A 22,904-nucleotide genomic window follows, 5' to 3' on the forward strand; every position below is an offset into this window, starting at 1 on the left:
AAGGAGGAGGGAATGCATTCCTTAATGGAAGTATTGCATGCGAGAAGGTTGGCGCTCTCGGAGGCTCCCCCCGAAGCCGGGGATGCACACACTGGGGTTGCCTACCTGGGTGGTCTCTCTACTTTGGTGAGCTGTTGCTAAGCAGCTAATAATAGTCATGTTTGCTGAGTAATTTCTGCCCTCCGCGAGCCAATCGCGTCGCAGAAACCCAAGCCATCTGACAGCCCCGGGGGCGGGAGCTCCAGCCTTTTTCTCTTTCGCTCGCTCTCTCCCCCTCCACCCCCTCCCCTCCTCCTCCTCTTTCTCCAAATGGAGAGAGTTCTTTTTTTTCTTCTTCCATCTCATCTATTGAATCAAGGAGCTGCTGCGGCCGCTGCCCGCTGCACACACACAGAGCGGAGTCCTCAGGTCCCGGGAGCGAGAGAGGCGCGCTGCACGGGGACAGAATGGTCCAGCGGGTCGGCGAAGAGCACAAGAAAGCAGAGTCCGGGACCGAGCAACCACCGCGAACCCAGCAGCCAGAGCCCAAGCAGCCCGAGCAGCAGCTTCAGGAGACGCCACCACCAGCAGCAGCAGCAGGAGCAGGAGCAGCAGCAGCAGCAACCTCGAGAGCAGCAACAGCCGCGGGAGCAGCAGCAGCAGTGGCGGCGGCGGCGGCTGCCCCCGCCCGGCAGCGCTGAGACCCGCTGGGCAACCCCAGACCCCGCGGCGGCGGCGGCTCTGCGCTTGTCCTCCGCGGCAGCTCGGGAGACCCGGGGGGCGCCAAGGGAGCCAACCCGGCCGGCGGGAGCGGCGGGGATTTGCTCGCGCTTTCTGCAGTGAAGGGGTCGAGGCGCGGGTCGGGGGGCGGGTTGGGGACAGCAGGGAGCCGCTGCGGAGCGCCGGAGGGACAGGTTCGCCCCGCGTGCCAGCTCTCGCCCTCCCGCGAACTGGATGTGGGCAGCGGCGGCCGCAGAGACCTCGGGACCCCCGCGCAATGTGGCAATGGAAGGCGCAAGGTCTGACTCCCCGGCAACGGCCGCGGTCGCAGCGACAGCAGCGCCCGCCGTGTGAGCCGGAGCAGCAGGTCTGTCAGCCCGAGCCCGAGCAGCCGGCGGCCAGCAGCGTCCTCGCGAGCCGAGCGCCCGGGCGCGCCGGGAGCCCGCAGCGGCGGCAGCAGCAGCGCGCCGGGCAGCCCGGGAAGCCTCGGTCCCCGCGGCGGCGGAGGCGGCAACATGGCCTCGGCTGGTAACGCCGCCGAGCCCCAGGACCGCGGTGGCGGCGGCTGCAGTGGGACTCCGGACCGGCCGGCCGGCGGTGGCGGCGGCGGCGGAAGGCGCAGACGGACCGGGGGGCTGCGCCGCACCGCCGCGCCGGACCGGGACTATCTGCACCGGCCCAGCTACTGCGACGCTGCCTTCGCTCTGGAGCAGATTTCCAAGGTGCATTTCAGACTCTCTCCTCTCTTCTCCTCCCACTCTCTCTTCCCTCCTCTTCCTCTTTGGGATCGCCCCCTCCACACACACACACATGCGCGCGCGCGCGCACACTCCTTCAGGAAAAGTAGTAGACAAGTGGGGATTGAAAAATTCAAACCCTCCCTCCGGCCTTGGGAGGAAAAGGGCTGTCTGAGGTCCGCAGGGGGTGGAGGTGTGTGTATGTGTGTGTGTGCGTGTGCGCGCGCGCACTCGCGCCCTCCTCGGCGTTCCTTTCCGGAACACTGGAAAGCGGTCCACAGTCGACCACCTCGAGGGCGGCCGCGACACTACCCCGCTCCGGTGCCCCTACCCCGGAGCCCCCTCCTGCCGCACCCCTGCCCCTATTTGCAGCCTAAACGCCTGTAATGCCCCATTTCTTAACATCTTGAAGGGGGAGGCGGAGTGGAGGGAGGCGGAGAGATGAGGGGGGAGGGAGCCGAAATAAAGGTGGTTTCCTTTTTTGGCAGCCGGTTTTGCTTTTGTGGTGCACGAAATCTCTGCTCCCTTAAAAATTATCTTCGGAAGAAGGCATCCCCCCCTTTTCTTTTACGGTTTTGGAGCCGCCTATTCTCGAAGCCTGGGGGGAAAGGGAAAGTTGTAAACAAATTGCCACCTTAAATCCGCAGTGCGGGTATGCAGAGCGGCCGGGTTCATTGTGTTTACGAGGCTCGTTGAAATGTGTGGAATCCCGGGAAGGCAAGCACCCAGACGGGGGCCCACCGGGCCCGGGGTCGCGGCCAGCGCCGGGGAAACGCCGCCGCCAGGAGCAACCAGCGCTCAGCCAGGACCCCCGCCTGCGCCGGCCTGGGCCTTTCCCCAGGGCACTCGGGTGTTTTTTCACTTTTAACCAGAAGGGAAGGGAGAGGAGGGAAAGAACCATGTGGCTGCCCTCTTCCGATCACAAATATTGTCGTAAGTTGCAGATGGCTGCCCCACTTCCTAATTCAGCGCACACAGCGTCTCTCAACGCTATGGAAATGCGTCGCGAGTGAGCTCCCGCGGCCGCGCTCACCACGTGGATTCCCATTTACTTTCACGCCGGGCGGGGGGTTCAGATGGGGGAACCAGCAATATGTTGTTTCCCAAGCGCGCTTGCCCCCCACCTCCCGTCCCCGCCAGGGCCCCCCAAGAGGGATGATGGCTGGAGCAGGATTTACGGGGAAGGGAAACTGGGTTGGCTTGTTCTTGAAAGTTGGGCTCCACCCGCAGGGATTATGCTCCCCCTCCCTTCCCAAATCCGGGGTAAATATTGCCAGTGTTGAATGATTTCTCTCTTCCTCTCTCTCGGCTTCCTCTTCCCCGTGTCCATCCCAGGGCCCCAAGTCACACTCAGGGATGCTGCGCCGGACGTGCGTGGGGGCGCCCCTCCTGCTGCCGAGGTGCAGCTCCCACGCTGCTTGCCGGACTTTGATTTATGGCCAGCCCCCCCTCCCACCCACCCCCGCCACGTCGCTCGCGTTACCGCGGGCCGGACCGGCTTCCAGCCCCGAGGGCGAGTCGCTGCGTCGCAGCCGCCCGAGGCCAGCGGCCGTCGGGGATCCTCGGGCGGGTGCGTGCAAGCGGGCGTGGGTGCGTGCGCGGCGACTCTCCAGCATTCACTCCTCACTTCTGCTTCGTCCCTAGGGGAAGGCTACTGGCCGGAAAGCGCCGCTGTGGCTGAGAGCGAAGTTTCAGAGACTCTTATTTAAACTGGGTTGTTACATTCAAAAAAACTGCGGCAAGTTTTTGGTTGTGGGCCTCCTCATATTTGGGGCCTTCGCTGTAGGATTAAAGGCAGCTAATCTCGAGACCAACGTGGAGGAACTGTGGGTGGAAGGTAAGACACTCAGCGCTTGCTGCTGCGCCCTTCTATCCCCCAGTCCCTGGTCCCCCTTCCCTTTCAATTGATAAAGATATTTACCAGAATACACCTAGATCCTTTCAGTAAAGAGAGAAAAACCCCTGCCCACACCAGGGGGAATTGTTTATTGTTTGGGCGCCTGGCCAGGAGCCAGGCCCGCCCGACAAAGGCCGCGCTGTAATCTACTCGGGGCGCTGCGCTTTGCTAGGTGTTGTGGGAGAGAGTGGTGAGGGCGGGCTGGCGGGGGCGCGGGGCCCCTCCGCGGGGCGGACCACTCAGCACGGCCGGGGGTCCTCAGGGCCTGGGGCCGCCGAGGCTCGGCTCTGCAGAGCCCCGAGATGCGGAGAGGTGAAGGTCTCTCGCGTTTTGGCTCCAGTTCTCAGCTCCCTTCCCTCCCCGACTCCCACCCACTTCGTCCAAAGAGAAAGGAGTGGGGTGGAAGAAAAAGGCCACCCCTCCGGCTGGAGGGAGTGCGCGCGCCTCAGGAGGCCGCGGCCGCCGCGCAGGGGAGGGCGGAGGGGCGGGCGGAGCCCGGGCCTGCGGAGGCGGCGGCGTGTGTGGTCCTGTTTTTGGACGGCTTTCAACTCTGGGGGAAAAAAACATTTGTCTCAAGGTACAAAAAAAAAGGGGGGTGAGGGGGGAAGGAGTTGAAAAAAATAGTAAAGCAGACTGGAACGCATGTTTGCAAAGTAGATTAATGTTTCCTTGCGGATGGGGGCTTTTTAAAAGGAATTATTTGGGGAGAAGGCTGCATTTTGCAGGCAGAATGAAGCAATGGGTTTTAAGAACGCCGGTTTGGAGGGAGGGGCCACGGTTCTCACCGAGGCGTTCTGCTAGTCTTTTATCCACATTCCTCAATTTGGGGGTTCTTGAGCCCTTTTTGAAAAGCAGCTGTTAATTTAAAATAATTTTGTTTTTCGTGAGACAAACATTTTACATTATTTTGGTGATATAGTTTTTGTTTTTCTGGGGATTTTGGGTGGTTCCCCCCCCCCGTTGATTCTTAATTACCTTTTTGGAAAGTAACGAATTTGGAAACTCTTTAGCCCTTGAACATTGTCTTAATCCTCTCTTCAGTTACTAGGGGGTGGATTGGAGTAATTCTGTAGCTATTTCAACCCAAGATACCTGGAACATTCCTAGTGAAAGCTACCTAAGACAAGATTTGGAAGCCGAAGAATTATATGCATAATCGCTTCAGCGATCCCGCTCAGGATGCTATCGGAGGCCTAACATGAGAGTATTTTGTTAATCTTGCTTGTTTAGAAAAGCTCAGTTTGCTGCGTGTTGCAAGCCTGTGGCAGAATCTTTAGTTGAGAAGTGATAATTAAAATAACAGTGCGAATAATTAAGACCAGAAAACCTTCCTGCCTTAGGTAGCCTGGTAATTATTACAAAAGGGTTCTTTGGATTGAATCCATGGGGATAATTTACCTCATTCAGCATTTCCATGTCATTGGTAGGTAAAAGAAGGGTTTTATTAAGCATCTACTGTTGTCTCTAGCAACAAGTTTATTGAGTACCTGTGATGTCCCTTTTCCTGTGCCGGGCACTGGGAGGGGCTCCGAGGGGTGTGAGACACTCCCAGCCCACAATGAATGGGGGGGGGGGAGTGCTGTGTACACAAATTCATGCACTTAAAACCACCAGAGTTCAATGGACTTGCACTGTATTTGGATTCACTGTTGAAATGGGCCATGGGCTATAATTGAGTGGAAAAAAGAAAAAAAGAATAAGAAAAGACTTCCTGGAGGTGGTGTGGCAAATTGGGAAGATCTGGTGGGGGGGGGGGGTTAGGCCAAGGGAACAAGCAGCAGCAGGGGCTCAGAAAGGCAAGAGTCAAAGCAGTGATCTCAGCTGGGTAGACAGTAGTATGAAGCCCCCCAGGGTGGTGAGGCTGGGGCTCAGTAGCTCAGGTGGGGCCTGGAGAGCAGGACTGTAGGTTGGAAATGGTGTGCTTGGCTAAACTGTAGGGAGTACCCCAGGTTCTGGGACAGAGCAAGGGAGGAGCAGAAGAAACTTCTGGCTTGGTCCAGATATTCACTTTCGACCACTTGGGCCAATAAATGTTTGTTAGGTGTAAATGATGGTGATCATAAAAGATGATTTTTTTGTTGATGGTGTTATTTTGAGCAAGAACATTCATTCGACTTTTAACAAGCTTAGAGAAAGGTAATGCAATTTACTTTCTCAGCATTTTGTGTTTCTAGAAAGAACCGTGTTTCTGCATTTCACGACTCATTTCAATCCTGGAAGGAAGAGAAACATGCTTCCTGGCACACATGTGGTGCACCAAATTGGTTTAGTGAGAATAAGCTAGGGAGTGGACGTTTTCTTCAGCAGACAAGGAACATACCTGAGATGGATAATCAGTTTGCCTCCTTTGGGCCTCTGAGCTAGTTTTCCCAGTTCTGCCTTGGTAGTTTCTATGGCTCACTGGTTCTTGGACCAAATGTTATTTAATTAATATCAGTACTGTCTCTTATTGAGCAACTGTCATGTGTCAGGCTTTTATTATGCATTATTGCTTACCATACAACTCAATAAATAGCTATCTTATATTTATTTTATTTTGATAATGTTATAGTTTATATAATTTTATTACATATAATAATATTTAAATTATTGTCCCATTTGGCAACTGAGGAACTATGTGTCGTCTATGTACATGTCCACTCTGCATATTAATGACTTAAGTCACTTGGCCTCCTGTTGCCTTTCTTTGATTTATTCATTCATTCAGTCAGTGCTAGATTCTTTCCCTATAGAAGAAGCATCAGTTTAGTAAATGCAGGGAAGCTCAACCAGTGAGGCTGCCATACTATTTTATCTTTCAAATTTAAATTCAAAGTGAATTTAGCTATACAGAGATCTTGTTTATGATATAATGAGCTCAGTGTTTATATCAGCAACAAGGAGTATCAGCATGTGCTTTTAGAAGTAAGAGTTCTGTGCCATCCTAGGCTTCAGTAGAGGTTAATGAATTAAAATGAAGTGGCATTTTAATGAATTAAAATGTAGGTTACTTCTCTGCTTCAGTCTCTTAGATGGCTTCCTTATCACTATCAGCAAGGAAGTCTGTTCTTTGGTATTTTCTTAGTAGAGACTATAAACTTTCTGGTCATGAACAAGAATGCTTGCCACACAAACCAAATGAATAGGTGTTGCATATTTCCCTAGTTAAAAAGCAACAGAAAAGAGGGAAGAGTAAGAGATTTTAAGGGGAGAGGGATACCGGGACGGTTTGGGAAAATGCTGTTTATCCTGTGATAAAATAGTGACATTAAAGTACCCAGTTACCTTTGTGTTTGTGTGTGTGTGTGCATACACCTACACTTACCTATGCATATCTTCCTATCTGCTGAAATAGAGTTATCTTAATAAGGGCAGCAAATTAAAAGAACCCACTTGTTAGGTTACATCTTATGTGACTTTCATGCTTTAACATGTAGGAGAAATGTGGCTTTATAAAGATAATTTGAATACATTAGCTACAATGTGCCAACCAGTATAAGCTAGATAAGAAAGATTTTCTCAATATACTTTTTTTTTATGGCATTGATGATACAAATTCTTTGATTGTGCTGAGAAAATGTTGATATGATCATTGCCTTTTAGGAAACCATCAACATAAATTAACTGCCAGCTTGGATCTTAGGGTTATAGTATATGCAAGTTAAAAATACTAAATCTAGCCCATTTGTGAATGGAGTAATTGAGGATTGGTAAGGGCATAGGGCATCTGCTGGTACCAAAACACATGCCAATATGGGCACTCAATATGGGGAGAGTAATTTTTTCATTTAAAAATAAAAGCATTCCTTCGTCACCCCTTCTTTGCCTGCTCTGTGTCAGGTACTGCCCAAGCTTCCAGAGAGATGCCAGGGAAAAGGCACAGTCCCTGCCCTGCCCTCAAAGAGCCTCTGCAGCCATCAGGCACACCTACTAGTCCACAGGCCATTAGCAGGCAGCTCAGCAGTGCTAAGATGACAGGGAAGTCTTCTAGGGTGGCCTGCAGGAGGCCTGAGCCAGGGACAGGGGCAGGGGAGATGGGGAGGGGACATTTCAGACAGAGGGAACAGGAGTGTGGCCTCATGGGGATCTGCCGGTGATTCCCTTTGGTGGGACTTGGAAGGTCAGCAGGGGCCACGTCTTGAAGGTCTCCTGTGCACACAAGGCATTTGGCTGGGAGGTGAGGGGGGCTGCCAGCTCTTCCTTTTTACCATTTTTCTTTCTAATCTCATGATTTGTGCTAGTGGATTCAGCCTCGGGTGTCCTCCCTGGGACCAGAAGGACTTGCCTTTGGATCTCATTCTTCGTGGCAGAGAAGGGAAATGCTTTATCTTTCATCTTACCCATTTCTCTACTGGCATTTCCTTTGGGGTTAGCAGTTTCATCCTCCTGTCTCCCTAAATGTCTATTTCCCTTAATATCTACCCCCACTCCAACCCTTGCTTGGACCCAAGTTTGTTGTCACAATTTTCCAGTGACAGAACATTCATTTATCTCTTTGAGCTTTTTGTTTTGTTTCTAAAAGCTTGCCCAGGCCCTGGCCTCCTCTTCTGCAAAGGATAACAGCCTTGAAATGAATCCATATTGCTTTTGTGCTTGGTCATTAATGCCACCGAAGGCCAGCATCCAGGGAGGAGGGTAGAAGTTGTGCCTTTGATATATTTTTTTTTTCCTTTAAAGAAAAAAATTTTTAATATGTGCTTTGTGTTTATAAGTTCTCTCAAGTCTGTATCTTACTAGCATTATGCTTTTGTTGTTCTCATTGTGAACTCAGACACAGTTTGGTTTAGGGCAAGTTTCTCAATATGGGCACTATTGATATTTTGAGCTGGATGGTTCTCTGTTGTGGGAGGCTGTTCTGTGCACTGTAGAATGTTCAGTAGCAGCCCTGGCCTCTACCCACTAGATGCCAGTAGTACCCTCCCGGTTGTGACAGTAACCAAAAATGTTTCCAGATATTGCCAAATATCCCAGGCGGGGATGGGGGTGTGGGGGGGGGGGGAGGGTGAGAGGTGACCAAATCACCCCAGTTGAGAACCGCTGGTTTAGATGCCACAGAGGTACAATCGGAAGACTTATCCTGTGCAGATGAAATGATTTTATTATGACAGAGCCGTGGCTGCAGAAGCACTGCCATAGATGTAAAAGGGTTTTATTCTTCATTAAGTAAAGTAGCTCTCCCATCCCATCCCCATATTTACTGACTCAAGTAACTAATTTTGTTGAAAGACCTTGTTTCACTTCAACCACAGGTGGCTGAAGATTTTTAGCCTGAAGGTGACTTTTTCAAAAGCCATAAAAGACACCACTGGATTTTTCAGATGGAAATAATGGCGCCTTTCAGAAGGTGGAATAGCACATTTGCTCATTGGTGCTCTCATTCTCTCCCACAGGTGCCCAAGACTAAATGGACAGCAAGGGGCTGAGATATCTTAGCCAAAAAGACAGAATGGACTCAGCTTTTACTGCCCATCCCAAAAGTTGTTACCTGTCTGCAAATCAGCATTTCTGCCCATGAATGTAGTCATTTTCAGTGCATTTTGCAAGGGACAGAATCACAGAATGAAATGCTCCCACTTTCTGCTCCCTGGCCCCCTGTCCATTTTTAAAAGTAACGAATATGTTTATTAGACGGGTATTTATTAGATTCCAATAGCAGGCAAACCCATACCTACAATCTCGGTGGAAGCAGTTGCTTTCTTATTTGGTGAAAAGGGATGGAAACATTCAAACCCAACAGTAATTGCTTTTAAAATAACAAACGGCATCAGGTGCCTTCTGCCCAGGGCAGTTGACACTACAAATCCTCAGTATCTATTTGCTGCCTGCCGTTTCTGACCCTTCAACAAGTTTAAAAGGCGGGACACGCAATGGGGTGTTTCAGATATGCGCCCGAAGATGACAGCTTCCAGATGTATGAACCGCCTGATCCATTTGTTTAGATTATGCACCACAGCTGATGCCGAGATTAATGCTGGCTGGACAGGCGAGGGGAGATTTGTCTGGTTTCCACAATGCCATGTTTATATTTCATTTGGATTTCTCCTTCAAAGCTGACCTCCCTGTGACCCCCCTGGAGCTCTGTCCACTCTGTGCGTGCAATATGCTTTCCTTCTTATATTGGGGGATAGAAGGGGTCACAAATCCTCAGCAAAAGGGGCTGCAACATGGTTGCCTCCCGTTTGGTCCATGCCAGTCGTCTGCCCAGAGTTAGTCCCTGAAGGCTGTTCTGTTTAGGGGGATGTGTTTGATTTTTAAGGGGGTTTTACCCCCCTGCTTTTAAAACAAATGTGGAGATATTTTAAAATTATTTTTAAAGGGATCAGATTTAATAGAGGCCATTTTGCATAAATACCATAGTCTGACTCTTTGCACAATTTTGATGCTATTTGACACTGTTTTGAAAAAAACAAATGGAGGGAATTCCAGCTATGTAAGACATCTCCCAAATAATTCCTGTGTCCGTATGTTTCCATTATCATAATACTATTTCTTTTGCCACTCATTGGCTCCCTTAACTTCTTGCTTCCTCCTCCCTTCTCTCCTTTTCCCTCGCTCGTGAGCCCGTTGCTCTGCTTCTCCTCCTTCCATCCTCTCCATCTCTTCATCCTTCCCTGCTCCTAAACTGCCCAAATCATTTCCTCCCAAGTGGATCTCTGGGGCCATTAGCATGAAATCTGAAATGGTAGTGAATTGTTTAATCACAAACTGACAGGAGAGTATTAGAAAATTTATTGTTTCAGACCAGCTGTGGGAGATGTTAGAGGCTGAGCTTCTATTTGCATCTGTGGAATCCTTATCTTGCTTATGGTTGGTTCCAAAGGCCATACTCCCTGAAGGGGTCCTGTCAGCAAAAGATGTGATTACCCTGTTGAAAAACTATGGCATTTTTATGGACCTTTGTAGTAACCTTGGAATCCATTGATGAGTGCTTTCAAGCTATACTAAACCACCAAAGAGTGGAAATAAGTTTTGGTCCCCAGCCCCTCAGGGTGGCATATAGAATGTAGAAGAATTGGGTCCTGTAGGATTTCTGGGTCAACATTCTGACCCAGGAGCCCTACTGCAGACTTCCCATGGCTGCAATGCACACCAAAGCCAATGGGAATATGGTGCTTGGGTAGAGTAGAGATAGATCTAAGGGGACAGATTGCCTTATTCAAATGTGCGTCCGTGTGGAAGTCTGGTTGACATCCCAGAGGGCAGAGGACTCGCCTAATGTAGGCTATTGTGGCTGTTCAGAAGAAGACAGCTCTTTGGGACTTTCCTCAGTGGGAAAGATCCCTTGACTGCACAGAAAGTATTCTTTACTTTCAAGCTTCAAATTGGGTGCTTTTTGATAATAGTTATTAGATTTGGTTTTCCCTTTAAATTGGATTTAGGTTTTTTCTTTTTCTTTACACTGCAATAGCTCATTTTTTTCTACATGTCTTTTAACAAGGTTTGACGGAAATAATTAGCATTCCAAAACAATACAATGTCACCATTGAAGGAAACTGCTTGACTGTTGTGGGAGATTTTAGGAGTTTGGCATAAAGAAAAATGCATCTCTTCCTTCATCCCTTCAAGATGATGACTATTTTTTTTTTATTGAGGGGCTGGAGCAGAGTTGGAAAAACAGCTGTCGTGTGTTAGGAAAACTGTAATTGTTGGTGGGCAGGCAGGTATCTGCTAATGAATGACAAGTTTGTTGTTGGAGAGATTTACAGTGTGGAGTCAGGACATTATTTCTAATCCAGAAACCCAGGTGTGAGTTGGCCCCACAGTCCACACTGCCTGTGGGTTCTCCTAACAACACCGACTCCGGAGTCGAGGTCAAGGACAAGCAAGTCCATGCCACCCCACAAGCTTCATTTCTTACTGTTAGGATAGACGAAAAGACACAGTAGACTCCCCAATTTAGCAACCAAGATCACTTTCGGTCACTGATGAAACATGTACAAAAGAAGCAAAAGGGACTGGAAATGAGCTTTGTTAAGTCAATGTGTATGATTTTTTTTTTCCCCTTAAATCATTGCTTAAGGGCTTCTGGCCTGCTGAGGAATCCTGCCCAAAAATGCCAGATGTATTACACAGTCAAGTATTGCAGTGTAAACTCTGTTCTGTGCCACGAAGCTGGGTGGTCCAACTCCCATTTAAAAAGAGTGAGAGATTGGGAGAGAAAAAGGGGGTAACTCCTCTGCTCCTCAGTAAGCACGGTGCTGGTAGTGTCCTTTGTGTTTGGGGCTCCACAGTCAAGATATGGAATTACAGAGTGCCAGATAATTAATACATTGACCTGGCAAAGAATGGCAGAGTATAAAATTGGGATGCGAAAGTGAGTAAGATGTGGCCTGGATAATGTTGCTTCATTGGTTCAGATAAGTTTATAAAATGTCCATCAAAATCGGAATGGGGGTGTGGATAGGGAGAAAGCTGTTTCTCTCACAGCAGCATTTTTAAGTTGCCCAGAGCATCATCGTTTCACCTACTGCTCCTGAAATTGCAATGTGATGGGGAAAGGAGGCAGAGAGGCAGAGCTCTCTTTCAAGACCTCCTACCATGCCAGGGAGAGCCTGCAGGGTTTCTGCCCTTTCAGCCTGTAAACCTAGAGCTACTCTGGTGTTTTGTAGCCCTGGGGGTAGCCCCAAAAGCTATGTTGCAAAGTAAATGGCCATTCACCTTGCTCCTGGCTTCTAAATTTAAGTAAGGAGTCTACTAACTGATGATCATTTGGAGGTGAGAAAGTAAATAGGCACTTTGGGCAACCCTCCAGCTGATAGAATGTGCTGGAACGAGGTGTTTGTTTTACAGTGCTGCAGGTAATTAAAGGAAGTTAAAACTCCTAGAATTATTGACATTAACTCTACATCCATGTAATCGAATACTAAGCTGTCCTTAAACTGCCCAAATTCAGGGCTTTTCGAAAAAAAAAAAAATAGGAACATGTTCTGTTGAGTAGGGGAAATGGGGTTTCAGTTTGAATTTGGAGAATTTTTTAAATACCTGCAATAATATTATCTCAATTTGAGAAATCTTATTGTATAGAGTGACCAAGAAAACTGCTTTAAAATAAACAGTAATTAAAAAAACAGGGGTTTTGAGATTAAGGAAAATGTAGGTTTCTTAACTCCCTCTCTCTCTCTTCCCCATCCTCCCTTTTTTTCTTTTTTTTTTTTTTTAAATAATTCTCCCATCTTCCCCACCCCCATTCCCTGATTTCCTTTACTCCATTAGTGGGGAAACCAGAAACCTCTTCACAAAATAAACATCACATAGTGCCATTTTAAATAGAGGCTTTCTGAGAAAGAGAAAATAACAAAAGAATTTTCCTTAGCTGTCTAAGAAATCATCTCTTTCCTCCTTCTTGATTTTTTTCCTCCAAGAGGTTCATGCACTCTTGTAATAAGTAAAAAATGATAAACGTGATGCCATCATTTTAGTCTACACATGCTCAAAAAAAAAAAAAAACGCATGTTTAATACCTTGCTTAATTGCAAACAAAGCTTGCAATTTGAGAGAATTGGGATTAGGGCTAAATATCTATTAACTGCTCTTTCTAGAGATTTGTGGAATAGGATGACCCTTTTTTCCCCCCCTTTTTTTTTTTTTAAATAGGCTACAGTTTCACATGGCTCCCAAAAGAAATCTCTCTCCCTTTTTGTTTCCCACACCAATTGATTTATCATTTTGCTTGCAAGCAGATCCAGAATGTTAGGGCAAGAACACACTCACTTTTTTCTCGTAACTTTTTTGTTGCGGACTGAAACCAGTTGACTTGAATAAATTTTCCCGAGACCTGAATGCAGCCAGCAACGTGGAAGAATCTTGCCATTCAGGACCGTCTGAATGTACATTTCAGCCACACAGTAAGCTGCATTGGTAGGCGGTGGACTGCTAAATACAACCATTTTTCGCAGCAGCGAGTTAGACAGGTGATTAGCATAATTAGCACCGAGCAGCTATACATATGGTAATGCTGAGTGTGTAAATGCCAGCTGCGGTATAAAATTTATGTCAGGGGTCGACAGGGCTGTGCGAAAGTATTGTGTTCCAGCTGCAGGTCAGGGCCGCCAAAGCTTTCCTCCTTTTCTCTTGTTGGTGAATACGCCAAACAGAAGAGAAAGACAGAAATATAACAGATATGGCTTTGATGGAACAGCCCAGTGCTGTGCAAGAGGGGACTGTTCTGTAAAACACACACACACTCACTCACTCGCACACACATGCAGAAATCCCATTGCTTTCCCTACAAATTGTGTTCACTGCATTCAGGGTTCAAATGAGTGGCGGTCAGTTCGTTGGATTTGGGCAGTGAATGGGGCCAAATGATTTTCCCAGGAGGAAGAACGTCCATTACTGAATTTTGGGTTAAAAATTCTGCTTCTGTTTTTCTCCCCATCTTCTTACACCTCCTACCATTCCTTCTACCACACATTGTTTTCCTTAAAATCAAAAGTGTGGAGGGGGGAATCCCTGCTGGATGGGATAGTTTTTCCTTTAGAAAAACAGAAATTATGCACCTTGGAGGTGTTCGTTTGCCTGGAAAGCAATGTACAATTTCAGCAGTGTGATTGCCTTCCCAAACGGTTTGGCTGGTTTTAGAGGCCAGAAGTTTCCCTGTGGTTTGGTCTGTGGGTAGCTATACTTAGTTGCCATTCTATGAACCCGCACTATCAGACCTGCTAAATTCTTTATAGTTATAAAAGAATAACATAGGTTTCTTGTTTGCAAGGAGGACAGCCTTGAATAGTTTCACGTCCTTTTAGATAAATCATGGGGGGAGTTTACTGCTACAACAGGTTCATGTGTTTTGTGTTCGCTGCATTTCTTCCTGCATCCTCCCCAGCCCACCCCCCACCTCTTTGGTCGTCCGCTGTAAGGAGTGGTGGTGTTGACAGAATATAGTTCACACCGCACTGACCTCCTGATGAAACTTCCTCACAGCACCAGGGGGTCCTTATGAATCAGCCCCTAATCCAGCTAATCCTGATAGCAACAAAATCATGAGAGTGGCCCCCAGTGACAGGCGTCTCCCTGCACAGATGCAGAGGGACAGAGTGGTGCTGCAGATAAATCAGGCCAGTGTGGGGTTCCCCCTGCCAAGGTGGGGACCGCATTGTCTTCTTCCCCAATGAAAAGAGGCCAAGGCGGGATAATGGTGAGAAGACTGTTCTGAGAGTTGATGTCAGCCCCACAGAAGCTGGGGGGAGGGAACTGGGGCAAATGTGAAAGAGAGCCTGTAGTGCAAGCACCTGTGTCTCTTTGTTGGTGTTGGGTGGTTTTTTTTTTTTTTTTTTATGTAGCTTTTAGGAGACCTCAGTTAGGAACTTAGAACTTGATAAAAGCGCTCAGCATTTGGTGCTTGATTAAAAAGCACGTGGGTGCAGGTGCCTGGGCCAGCAATGCCTCCAAGCGAGCACCCTGCTTTACCAGTCTGCTTTGAGCAAAAACCACGTGAGCTGTGTCAGCCCTCCCCACGTGCACACTCCCCTTCTGCAGAATGAGGGCAGCTGGATTTTGCATCCTGCTTCAGGTTAAGTCATGGTCAAACCCGGGATGGTTGCCAGCTTGGAAAGTAAGCAGTCAGATACAGGGCTCTTGCATACTGTAGGTTGCTGGCCATTTCTGGCTGTGTCCTGCAGGAAGCTGGAATGTTCTTGGCTCTCTGGGCTGGGACTTTGCCCAGCCTGTGTTAGGTGGGCTTTCCCACACCTCTCACGGCCAGAGCGGCAAGTAACGGAGGAAGACCGGACTTGTGGGCATAAGCAGTATCCCTCTTGGGAGCTGGTGGCCCTGTAAGAAATATCGGAATGGGGGAGGGGCTGTGACAGGCAGCAAGTCTGGATGGAGCAGGCAGAGCGCTGGTCTGACCTGATCGTGTCCGACAGGGCGAGCAGGGTGGCTCCAGTGGGAAACCATTGAGGGGGAAGCTGTCCTGGCAGGGACAGATGGCACAGCAAGCAGCTGGCGTGGAAGGCTTGCAGGGGAGCCTGCGTGGACTGGACCTGCCCAGGAACCACTCACTACCTCCTTGCAGCAGCCCCTCTGTTTCCCGTGGGTGGTCCCTAGTGAGGGGTAGTTGATTGTCCTGGTCTTGTCATGTTTTGTGGTTTTCGTCCACTGGGTTCACTTCACAATGGCACATTCTCTCTGGGCAATCCAATTCTAGTATTTTCCCATGCCAGGACGCCGGGGCACAGTCCTCGGGGTGAAAAACAGCCCCGAAGCTTAGTTAGGCAGCAGTTTGCTAGGTGGGCAGAGGAGTAACTAAAACTCACAGCCCTTGCCTGAGTTTTCAGCCAATTGCCTGAGTTACTGAATCTTTCATTCATTGTTTTCAATTTAAAAACTGAGCCGGCGCTAATAATTTTGCAGTTACACCCTTTTAAAGGTTTGTACTTTTTCACCCTCACAGTAACTAATCACAATATTTGAAAGAAGGACCCGAAGCAACTAAAGGCAGAAAAAAAAATCTCTCTGGAGCTGTTAGATAATTCATTGGATTAATCAAATGCAAATGCTACGTTTGCATATACACAGGCTCCATTTTCCTAATTGGACTCTGAGTGGGTACTTTTCAGGCTGAAAGGGTCATTTGTTTTGACTGATTGACTTTTTGAGCCTTGTGGGGATTTAATATCTTGTACAGATGACTGCCTGCTCCCAGGGCTCTGAATAGAGATGGTTCATTCATTCATTCATTCATTCAACAGACAGTGAGTGTGTGCCTTGAGCCTAGTGGGGCTCTGCCCTGCAGGTATGGGGGGAGTGGATGGCTATGCACCTACCTCCCTTAAGGGACTTGCAATTTATTGGGAAAAATTTTTTGTTGGCCCCTCAGATCATCTTTATGTAGTCTCAATAGCGTTTACTAAAAGCTTTTTGCAAGAATACCACAAACATTTTATTTAGCTCTGTGCTAAGGAGTGACACAGCAGGGGACATCATGAGGGAAAAATCTCTTGTCTGCACTGGGTTGGAATAGCACTGCCCAGAGGTATGGCCCCTGAGTCTAATGATTGCCCAGCAGTGCTGGCCCTTTCTCACTTTGGAAAATCATACTTGGCTTGATTTGGGGAAGAAAGCGGCAGCAGGACTTGCTAAAGAAACTTCCTTTGCAGAAGGGAAGCTTTTTACTTGGCCTCTTTCGCAGAATTGATTGAAGCATCAGTATTCTGGAGAACAAGATGGCAGAATTTGCCAGTCAGGAGGTTCTGGGCTGCTTGTTCTCTGTGGGCCCCTCATCTCTTCCACCTCTAAGAAGGGGCTTTCCAGGGAACTGAAGGAAAAACGGGGCTTCATTGCCACCCAGGTGCCCTATTGAAAAAGCCACATGTTCTCACTGGTGGTGAAAAGAATTTTGAGGCAACCTTGTGATCCTTTAAATTGGTATTTAAATAAATTCCAATTATCTGTTCTGTGTAATACTTTTCCAAGTAGACAGGAGCCTCATATAGTCAGGTATATGGAATTTGGCACCCCTAGCCCACCTCTGGGTGCCCTACTCAGATCCTCAGCTGGTGCTCAGAAGCTGTGAGCCTCGCAGGGCAGTTGGAAAGTGCACAGGGTTCAAGGGTCAGTTCTGCTGCCTATTCGCTGAGCGACCTTGGGCGAGTCACCCAACTGTGCAACCAGTTTCCTCCTCTGTAAAGTAAGGGTGATGAACGAATAAATGAATGGACCCCTGCTCAGCTCCCAGTTGTGGGTCTGGAATTTTCATACATTGTCGTTAATCCTCACACCATCCCGTGAGGTTAGTGGTAGTATTTTTATCCCCATTTTACAGAGTAGGCTATGAGACTCAGTGATATTAGGGGACCTGTCCCAAAGATCACTACCACAGATAGCATTGCGGGGACTTGGAACTCAGGTCTTCTGGTGCCCGTTGCTAGTGCCTAACCTGTTTGACTTGCATCAACTTTCTGGAGGAGCAGTGAGTACCAAAATATTTATATATAAATAGCTAGTGAATGTTAATGTGCTTTGCAGATGGAAAGCACCCCATAAGTGTGAAAGGTTCTTCTGTGCCCAGCATCCTGGGATTACATTGATCCCGAGTCTTTTTCAAAGAGGTTGGTTGTAATTTTAGGGTTAAGTTGTTGGGTTTGGGGAATGAAAAGGGGGAAGAACATAAGAGGGACTTCAGGATACGATGGAGATGCATATGATTTTTGCATTGAGCTTGTTTTTATTTATTTTTTAATGCAATTTTATTGAGATATATTCACATAACATACAGTCCTTCAAAGTGTACAATCAGTTGTTCACAGTATCACCATATAGTTGTGCATTCATCACCACAATCAATCTTTGAACATTTTCATTACTCCAAAAAATAAAATAAAAAAAGAACATCCGAAACATTCCATTTCCCTCCTCCACCCATTGTTCATTTACTTTTTTTAACACTCGTTCATTGTTTTTTTTAACTTTATCAAAAAATTAAAAAACAAACAATAAAAAAAATTTCAAACAAAACCAAAACAAAGGAATAAAAAAAACCAAATAACCTAAAATAACTACATGCTTTCAACACGTTCCTTCCCAAGAAAATAAACACACTATAACCCAACAAAGAATAAGAAAAACAAATGACCTGAAATAACTACATTTCTGCGAACCTACCATAAACCCTCAAAATTAACAAACCGTAGTTGTTCCTGAGCATTCCCATAACATTTTAAGTTTACCCTCCACAACTTATATGTTCTTATTAAATTATCTCACATTGAGCTTGTTTTTATTCTGATCCTTACTAAGTAGCTTGCAAATTTATTTTTCCTTTTTTGACAACATAGAAGTTCCTAATTACACATCTGCATTGCAGGAAAAAATACGAAATAGAGATAAACCCAGGAAAAGGGAAGTGGGAAAATATTCATAAACTATCACCCAGCAATAATAGCTGTTAATATTTTGGCCTGTATCTATGTATCTGTGTAATAAAGCATTGGATTTTATGGGTTGTTCTATTCAGTACCCATTTTTCTTTACAGTATTTCATTAACATTAGATCATTTTAAAAAGAAGGAATTTTTTTAAAAGTCATTTTAAAAAAAAAAGGACTTTGACCTTGAAAATGAAAAGAGAAGGGAGAAAAACCTTTTCCCCCAGACCACAACTGTAATTTCAATCATTTGAAATGAGTTCTGTGGGATTTTGTGAGAGCAAGGCCTTCACACTCATGGATGATAACGGAAGACAGCAAGGCAGTGAACAGCTCTGGGCTGTCGTTCAGCTGTGATTTAGGATAGGCCTTTGCTGGGGTAGCTAGTCAGGGGAGTCCATAAAATGCCTCTGTTCAGAGGGGTTTCTGTTTCTGGTAGCTTGTTGCAGAGCTGCCTGGGTCAATGCTTGATATAAGGCCACATGACTGTGCAATTGTGCCCCAGACGGAGCTAAGTCTACCAGTGCAAGCAAGCGAGTGCCGTAATTATGGTCTCACCCAGCTCCAGCCACACCTGCCTCCTTTCTCTCCCTGCAACAAACCCCACCCCAGGGGTCTTTGCACTTTGCTGGTTCCTCTCTCCAAATTCTGTTCCCCTAGCTGGGAACTTCTTACTTCCAAAGTCAGCGTAAATGTTACTTCCTTTTGCGTCTTCACTGGCCACTCTATTTGAAGTAGCCATTCCCCTTCCCCACCTCCTGAGAAATCACATGGCACCACCATCTTTATTTCCTCCATTGCACTTGACATGCCTTGATGCCATCTTACTGATTTGCTTGTCTATTGCCTGTTCCCTTTCCAGCCAGCGAGCCTCTTGGAGCAGAGAACACACTGGACCCCTCCACTGCTGCTTCCTTAGCACATATTAGGTGCCTGCAAATATTTGCTGGATGAATGACTCTTGTTAAGACTATTTGTCAGATAAAATGGATGTCACCTAAACTTTTTAAAATTGAGTAGTTTTGCAAAACCATATTCACATTTGGTTAAATATAAGATGACATGTTAAGTCAAATATGACTATTTTACATGTAACAATGAATTGAATTTAACAATACTTAAAAGTAGGGTGCAGTTTGGGTAGTTGGGGAGACTTTAGAATTCAGGGTCTTCCAAGTTGAAAGACCCTCCCCAGGCAATGCTGCCTTTTCTGCTTGCCCTACCTATGATGATAGTCTTGGCTTGCTTACAATTGGTTGTCACATTAGCAAAATGGTCATTCTTAAATTACTAAAGCAAAGAGATAGAAGAGCAAAAAAATTGAAAGCAAAAAGGCTTTCAATTCCAGAGACATGACAAATACATGTGTTGATTTAAATATGAATCTTAAAACATCTAAAAACATTACATTATGGTACCCCTTAGGTACATTTTATATCTTGAAGGAAATAACATCATTTCTGAAAACTGCTAGAATAAAATAATTGATTCATTGTGAGATTGGTCTGGAAGCATGCAGTAAACCTCTTCAGAGTCACGGACCTTGCACTTGATTTTGTTATTTTTGCGTGCACCCATTGCCTCCTTGGTTATAGCATTAAAGGCCACTGGTCAGCTAATGCCTGAAACGGGGACAGAATCCTGATGAGCGACGGTTTCCTGTCTGTGCCAGGGGCTGCCTTCACTTGTGACAGCTTCTGGGTCCCTTTAGCAAAGGGGTTGGAGGGTGTCTGGGGTCATGCTTGTGTTTTATGTGTTTGGCTTTTTACCTTATGATTTTAGCTCATCTGAAATTTTAAGCTTCCAGAAAGGTGAGTATGAGTTTATAAGCAGAATGAGGTACACCGTATGCTACTCCAAGGTTTGAGGAGGCAGTTTGGAAAGAGAAATGATTTATAGACATGGGCTGTGATAGACCCAGAAGAAAGAAAGGGGTTGAGCAAAGGCTGTTCTGAGCTCCCTGCTGTATGAAGCTCTGTAGCGTATCATTTTGAGCTTCCCAACAGCCTCTCTGCCTCCAGAGACTGTGGATTGGAGTTCAGCGCAGTTCGCCAGTGAATTGGTTGACAGTGGGCATTGTGATTCCTCCAGAAGAGCCAGAGGCTGCCTTCAGGCAGCTTCAGTGGGCACCTCCGAAAAGGCTGGGAGCATCAAATAAATTCAGTCTCTGCAGCTAAGTTGTTTGCAGGTTCCATATGGATTGCAAGACTTCTTTAGTTTCATATGGATTGCAGGACTTCAGGAATTCCCCACGGCTGTTGGTCAAAGTTTTCTGCACATGGAGGTCTTGATACTTTTTGCTAACCAACTGATAAATTACTGTGCATCTCTCTGACCCACACGCACGCATGCATGCACACGTGCACACTTTGTGTTAGGCCTCTCCCACAGAGTTCCACGGTGGCCTTGGTGATCTGCCCACACCTGCTCAGAGGATCCTGCCAGGCTGTGAATCTGGGCTAGTTTTCCTAATGAGGGCATTATTTGCTTTTTAGCCTGCCCCTTGTTTTTATAAAATATGCCAAGAGAACTAAACAACCCGCTGTTCCCAGTACTTACTTACTTGCCCAAACCAAATGTTTATGTCCTTGCATACTAAACTTGAAGAAAAAAGGATTCCTCTTCATGGGAAAGCTCCGATCACCAACTGTTCTTTCTAAACTATGGCTTTTCAGTAAACATTCGACTTATCAGTGACTTTAGGAACTGTTCAGAATCACTTCCTTGGCCCTGGACTGTGTGGGCGGCGGTGGGAGGCTGGGGAGCATCCCTTCTAGGATTCTCTTTCTGTTTAGCTGCGCTTCTCAGCTCCTTCCCTCATGGGCCCTGACACAGTCCCTTAAGCTTGGACCATATCAACGACCCTGGACCCTTCCCAGAGCCGTGAGCATCACCAATCCAACACACACTCACCCTATTGAAAACCTAACCCCCTTCCTCAGTGACCCTCCCAGCCAAGGGCAGCATTCCGAACTTTGGCTTGATCCAGAATCAGAGTGGGAATATATACCCTTGGTCCTGAGGATTTGAAGGAAGAAGGGAGAAAAAGCAGTTTGCAGTAACAATGTCAGGAGGTTGATGCCTTCCCTTACCTGTTACCCAAGTGTGCTGGCTTCGAGCAAGCCCAGCCTTGGCCAACCTGATGGAGAACGTGACTCGGGGCTGGAGCAGTGCTCTGCTTTAGCAGCACATGCAGAACAACCTGGGGAGCGTGTGGAAAACAGGCTTCCCAGGACCCAGGTGACTCAGAGCCTGGCGGCTATGTTTTCTTGAGCTTGCCAAGTGAGCCTGATAGAACCAGGTTCTCCCTGATGGCCACAGCTGATACATTTTGTTGGTCTCCATGTGGATCTGACTTGCATCATATTGTCTTCTGTCAAGTTTTGTGCTGAACATAGGTTTGCCACTTTCCCTTGTTTCTTTTCTGTCAGAGGAGAAACTTCCCTTTGCCAGATTATTTAGAAGAGTGTAAATTCAAGCCATTTATCTTGAAATATGCTGCAGGAGCAGATTGCTTGTACACGTGAAAGGAATTGTAACAGGGACATTTGGTCTGATCTGCAAGGAAAAGACATTGCAAATTTTCCTCCCCACCCTTCCCCCTTGATGGATATGGCATATTACTTATGTGGACAAAGCATATATCTTAATAAGTTTGTGTATGTGACTGGCAGGACAGTCTTTAATGGGTTTAGTGAGCATTTTTTTTTTAATGTGTTTATTATTGGTCAGGTTAACTTTGCCAATAATGATAGTGAAGGTTACTCTGCATTTTCACAGCCAGAGTTCATTCACTGTATATCACCAACCTGCTCTTGAGTTAACAGAATGTGAATTTGCAGCAATTTTGCTCCTCTAATGGAAACCTGTATATATTTGTCAGTTGGTGGACGAGTAAGTCGTGAATTAAATTATACTCGCCAGAAGATTGGGGAAGAGGCTATGTTTAATCCTCAACTCATGATCCAGACCCCAAAAGAAGAAGGTGCTAATGTCCTCACCACGGAAGCCCTCCGACAGCACCTGGACTCCGCGCTCCAAGCCAGCCGGGTCCATGTGTACATGTACAACAGGTAAGGCTGGGGCTTGGGGCCTCTCTGTTTTAATCTGGAAGGTTGCCCTGGAAATACACCTGGAGTATTAGGTTCAAATAGTTTTCTAATGAAATGATTTTTTCCCTCATCTCTGTTTCTAGTTTGATAACAGAGCAAGTACATTGCTTTATAATGTATTTTCATTAAGTATCTTAGGTTCAACAGAGTATGAACCTTCAAGCAGCCAGTTGGGTGGCTATACACCCATTCTATAGGCACGTAGGTATTTTTGGAGCAGTTGCATTTTGAATTGCCTTTTGTCAGCTTACAGACAACACAAAAAAAATTAGGAAGGAAGGATGGGGAAAAAATTAAGTCTCATTACTTTGTACCCACTACGGATATGAACAGTTGTATGTTTCACATAGCAAAAGGGAGTTTGGTGAATTCATGTTACAGATACACTGAATAAGGTGAACACACATACCTACCTGAAAAAATTTACATCTGTAAAAAGGAATGAAGTTATGCTGAGTGAAATAAGCCACACAAAAGGACAAATACTGTATGATTTTGCATATATGAAGTATCTAGAATAAACAAGATTTATAGAGACAGAAAGCTGATTAGGGGCTGTGGGGTGGGGGCAGGGAATGGGGGGGTTATTGCTTAATGGACCCAGAGGTTCTGTT

At 46.7% G+C, this 22,904-nt stretch overlaps 1 protein-coding gene across 5 annotated transcripts in view; it reads left to right on the forward strand.

Moving 5' to 3' along the window:
- PTCH1 (patched 1) overlaps positions 1 to 22,904 on the forward strand; it is a 69,847-nt gene that overhangs the window by 7,019 nt on the left and 39,924 nt on the right. Inside the window, exons 1-3 of one of the 5 annotated variants that reach the window (XM_037797249.1) lie at positions 1,215 to 1,421; positions 3,081 to 3,273; positions 22,062 to 22,251. In XM_037797249.1, coding sequence (XP_037653177.1) covers positions 1,215 to 1,421; positions 3,081 to 3,273; positions 22,062 to 22,251 — 590 coding nt within the window. Of the gene's footprint in view, positions 1 to 1,214; positions 1,422 to 2,142; positions 2,370 to 2,773; positions 2,837 to 3,080; positions 3,274 to 3,500; positions 3,911 to 22,061; positions 22,252 to 22,904 lie in introns of those variants that run through there. The other 4 variants (XM_037797252.1, XM_037797253.1, XM_037797250.1 and 1 more) reach the window with 4 other exon arrangements.

This window comes from Choloepus didactylus, chromosome 10 (genome assembly GCF_015220235.1).
Source record: "Choloepus didactylus isolate mChoDid1 chromosome 10, mChoDid1.pri, whole genome shotgun sequence".
Taxonomy (NCBI): domain Eukaryota; kingdom Metazoa; phylum Chordata; class Mammalia; order Pilosa; family Megalonychidae; genus Choloepus; species Choloepus didactylus.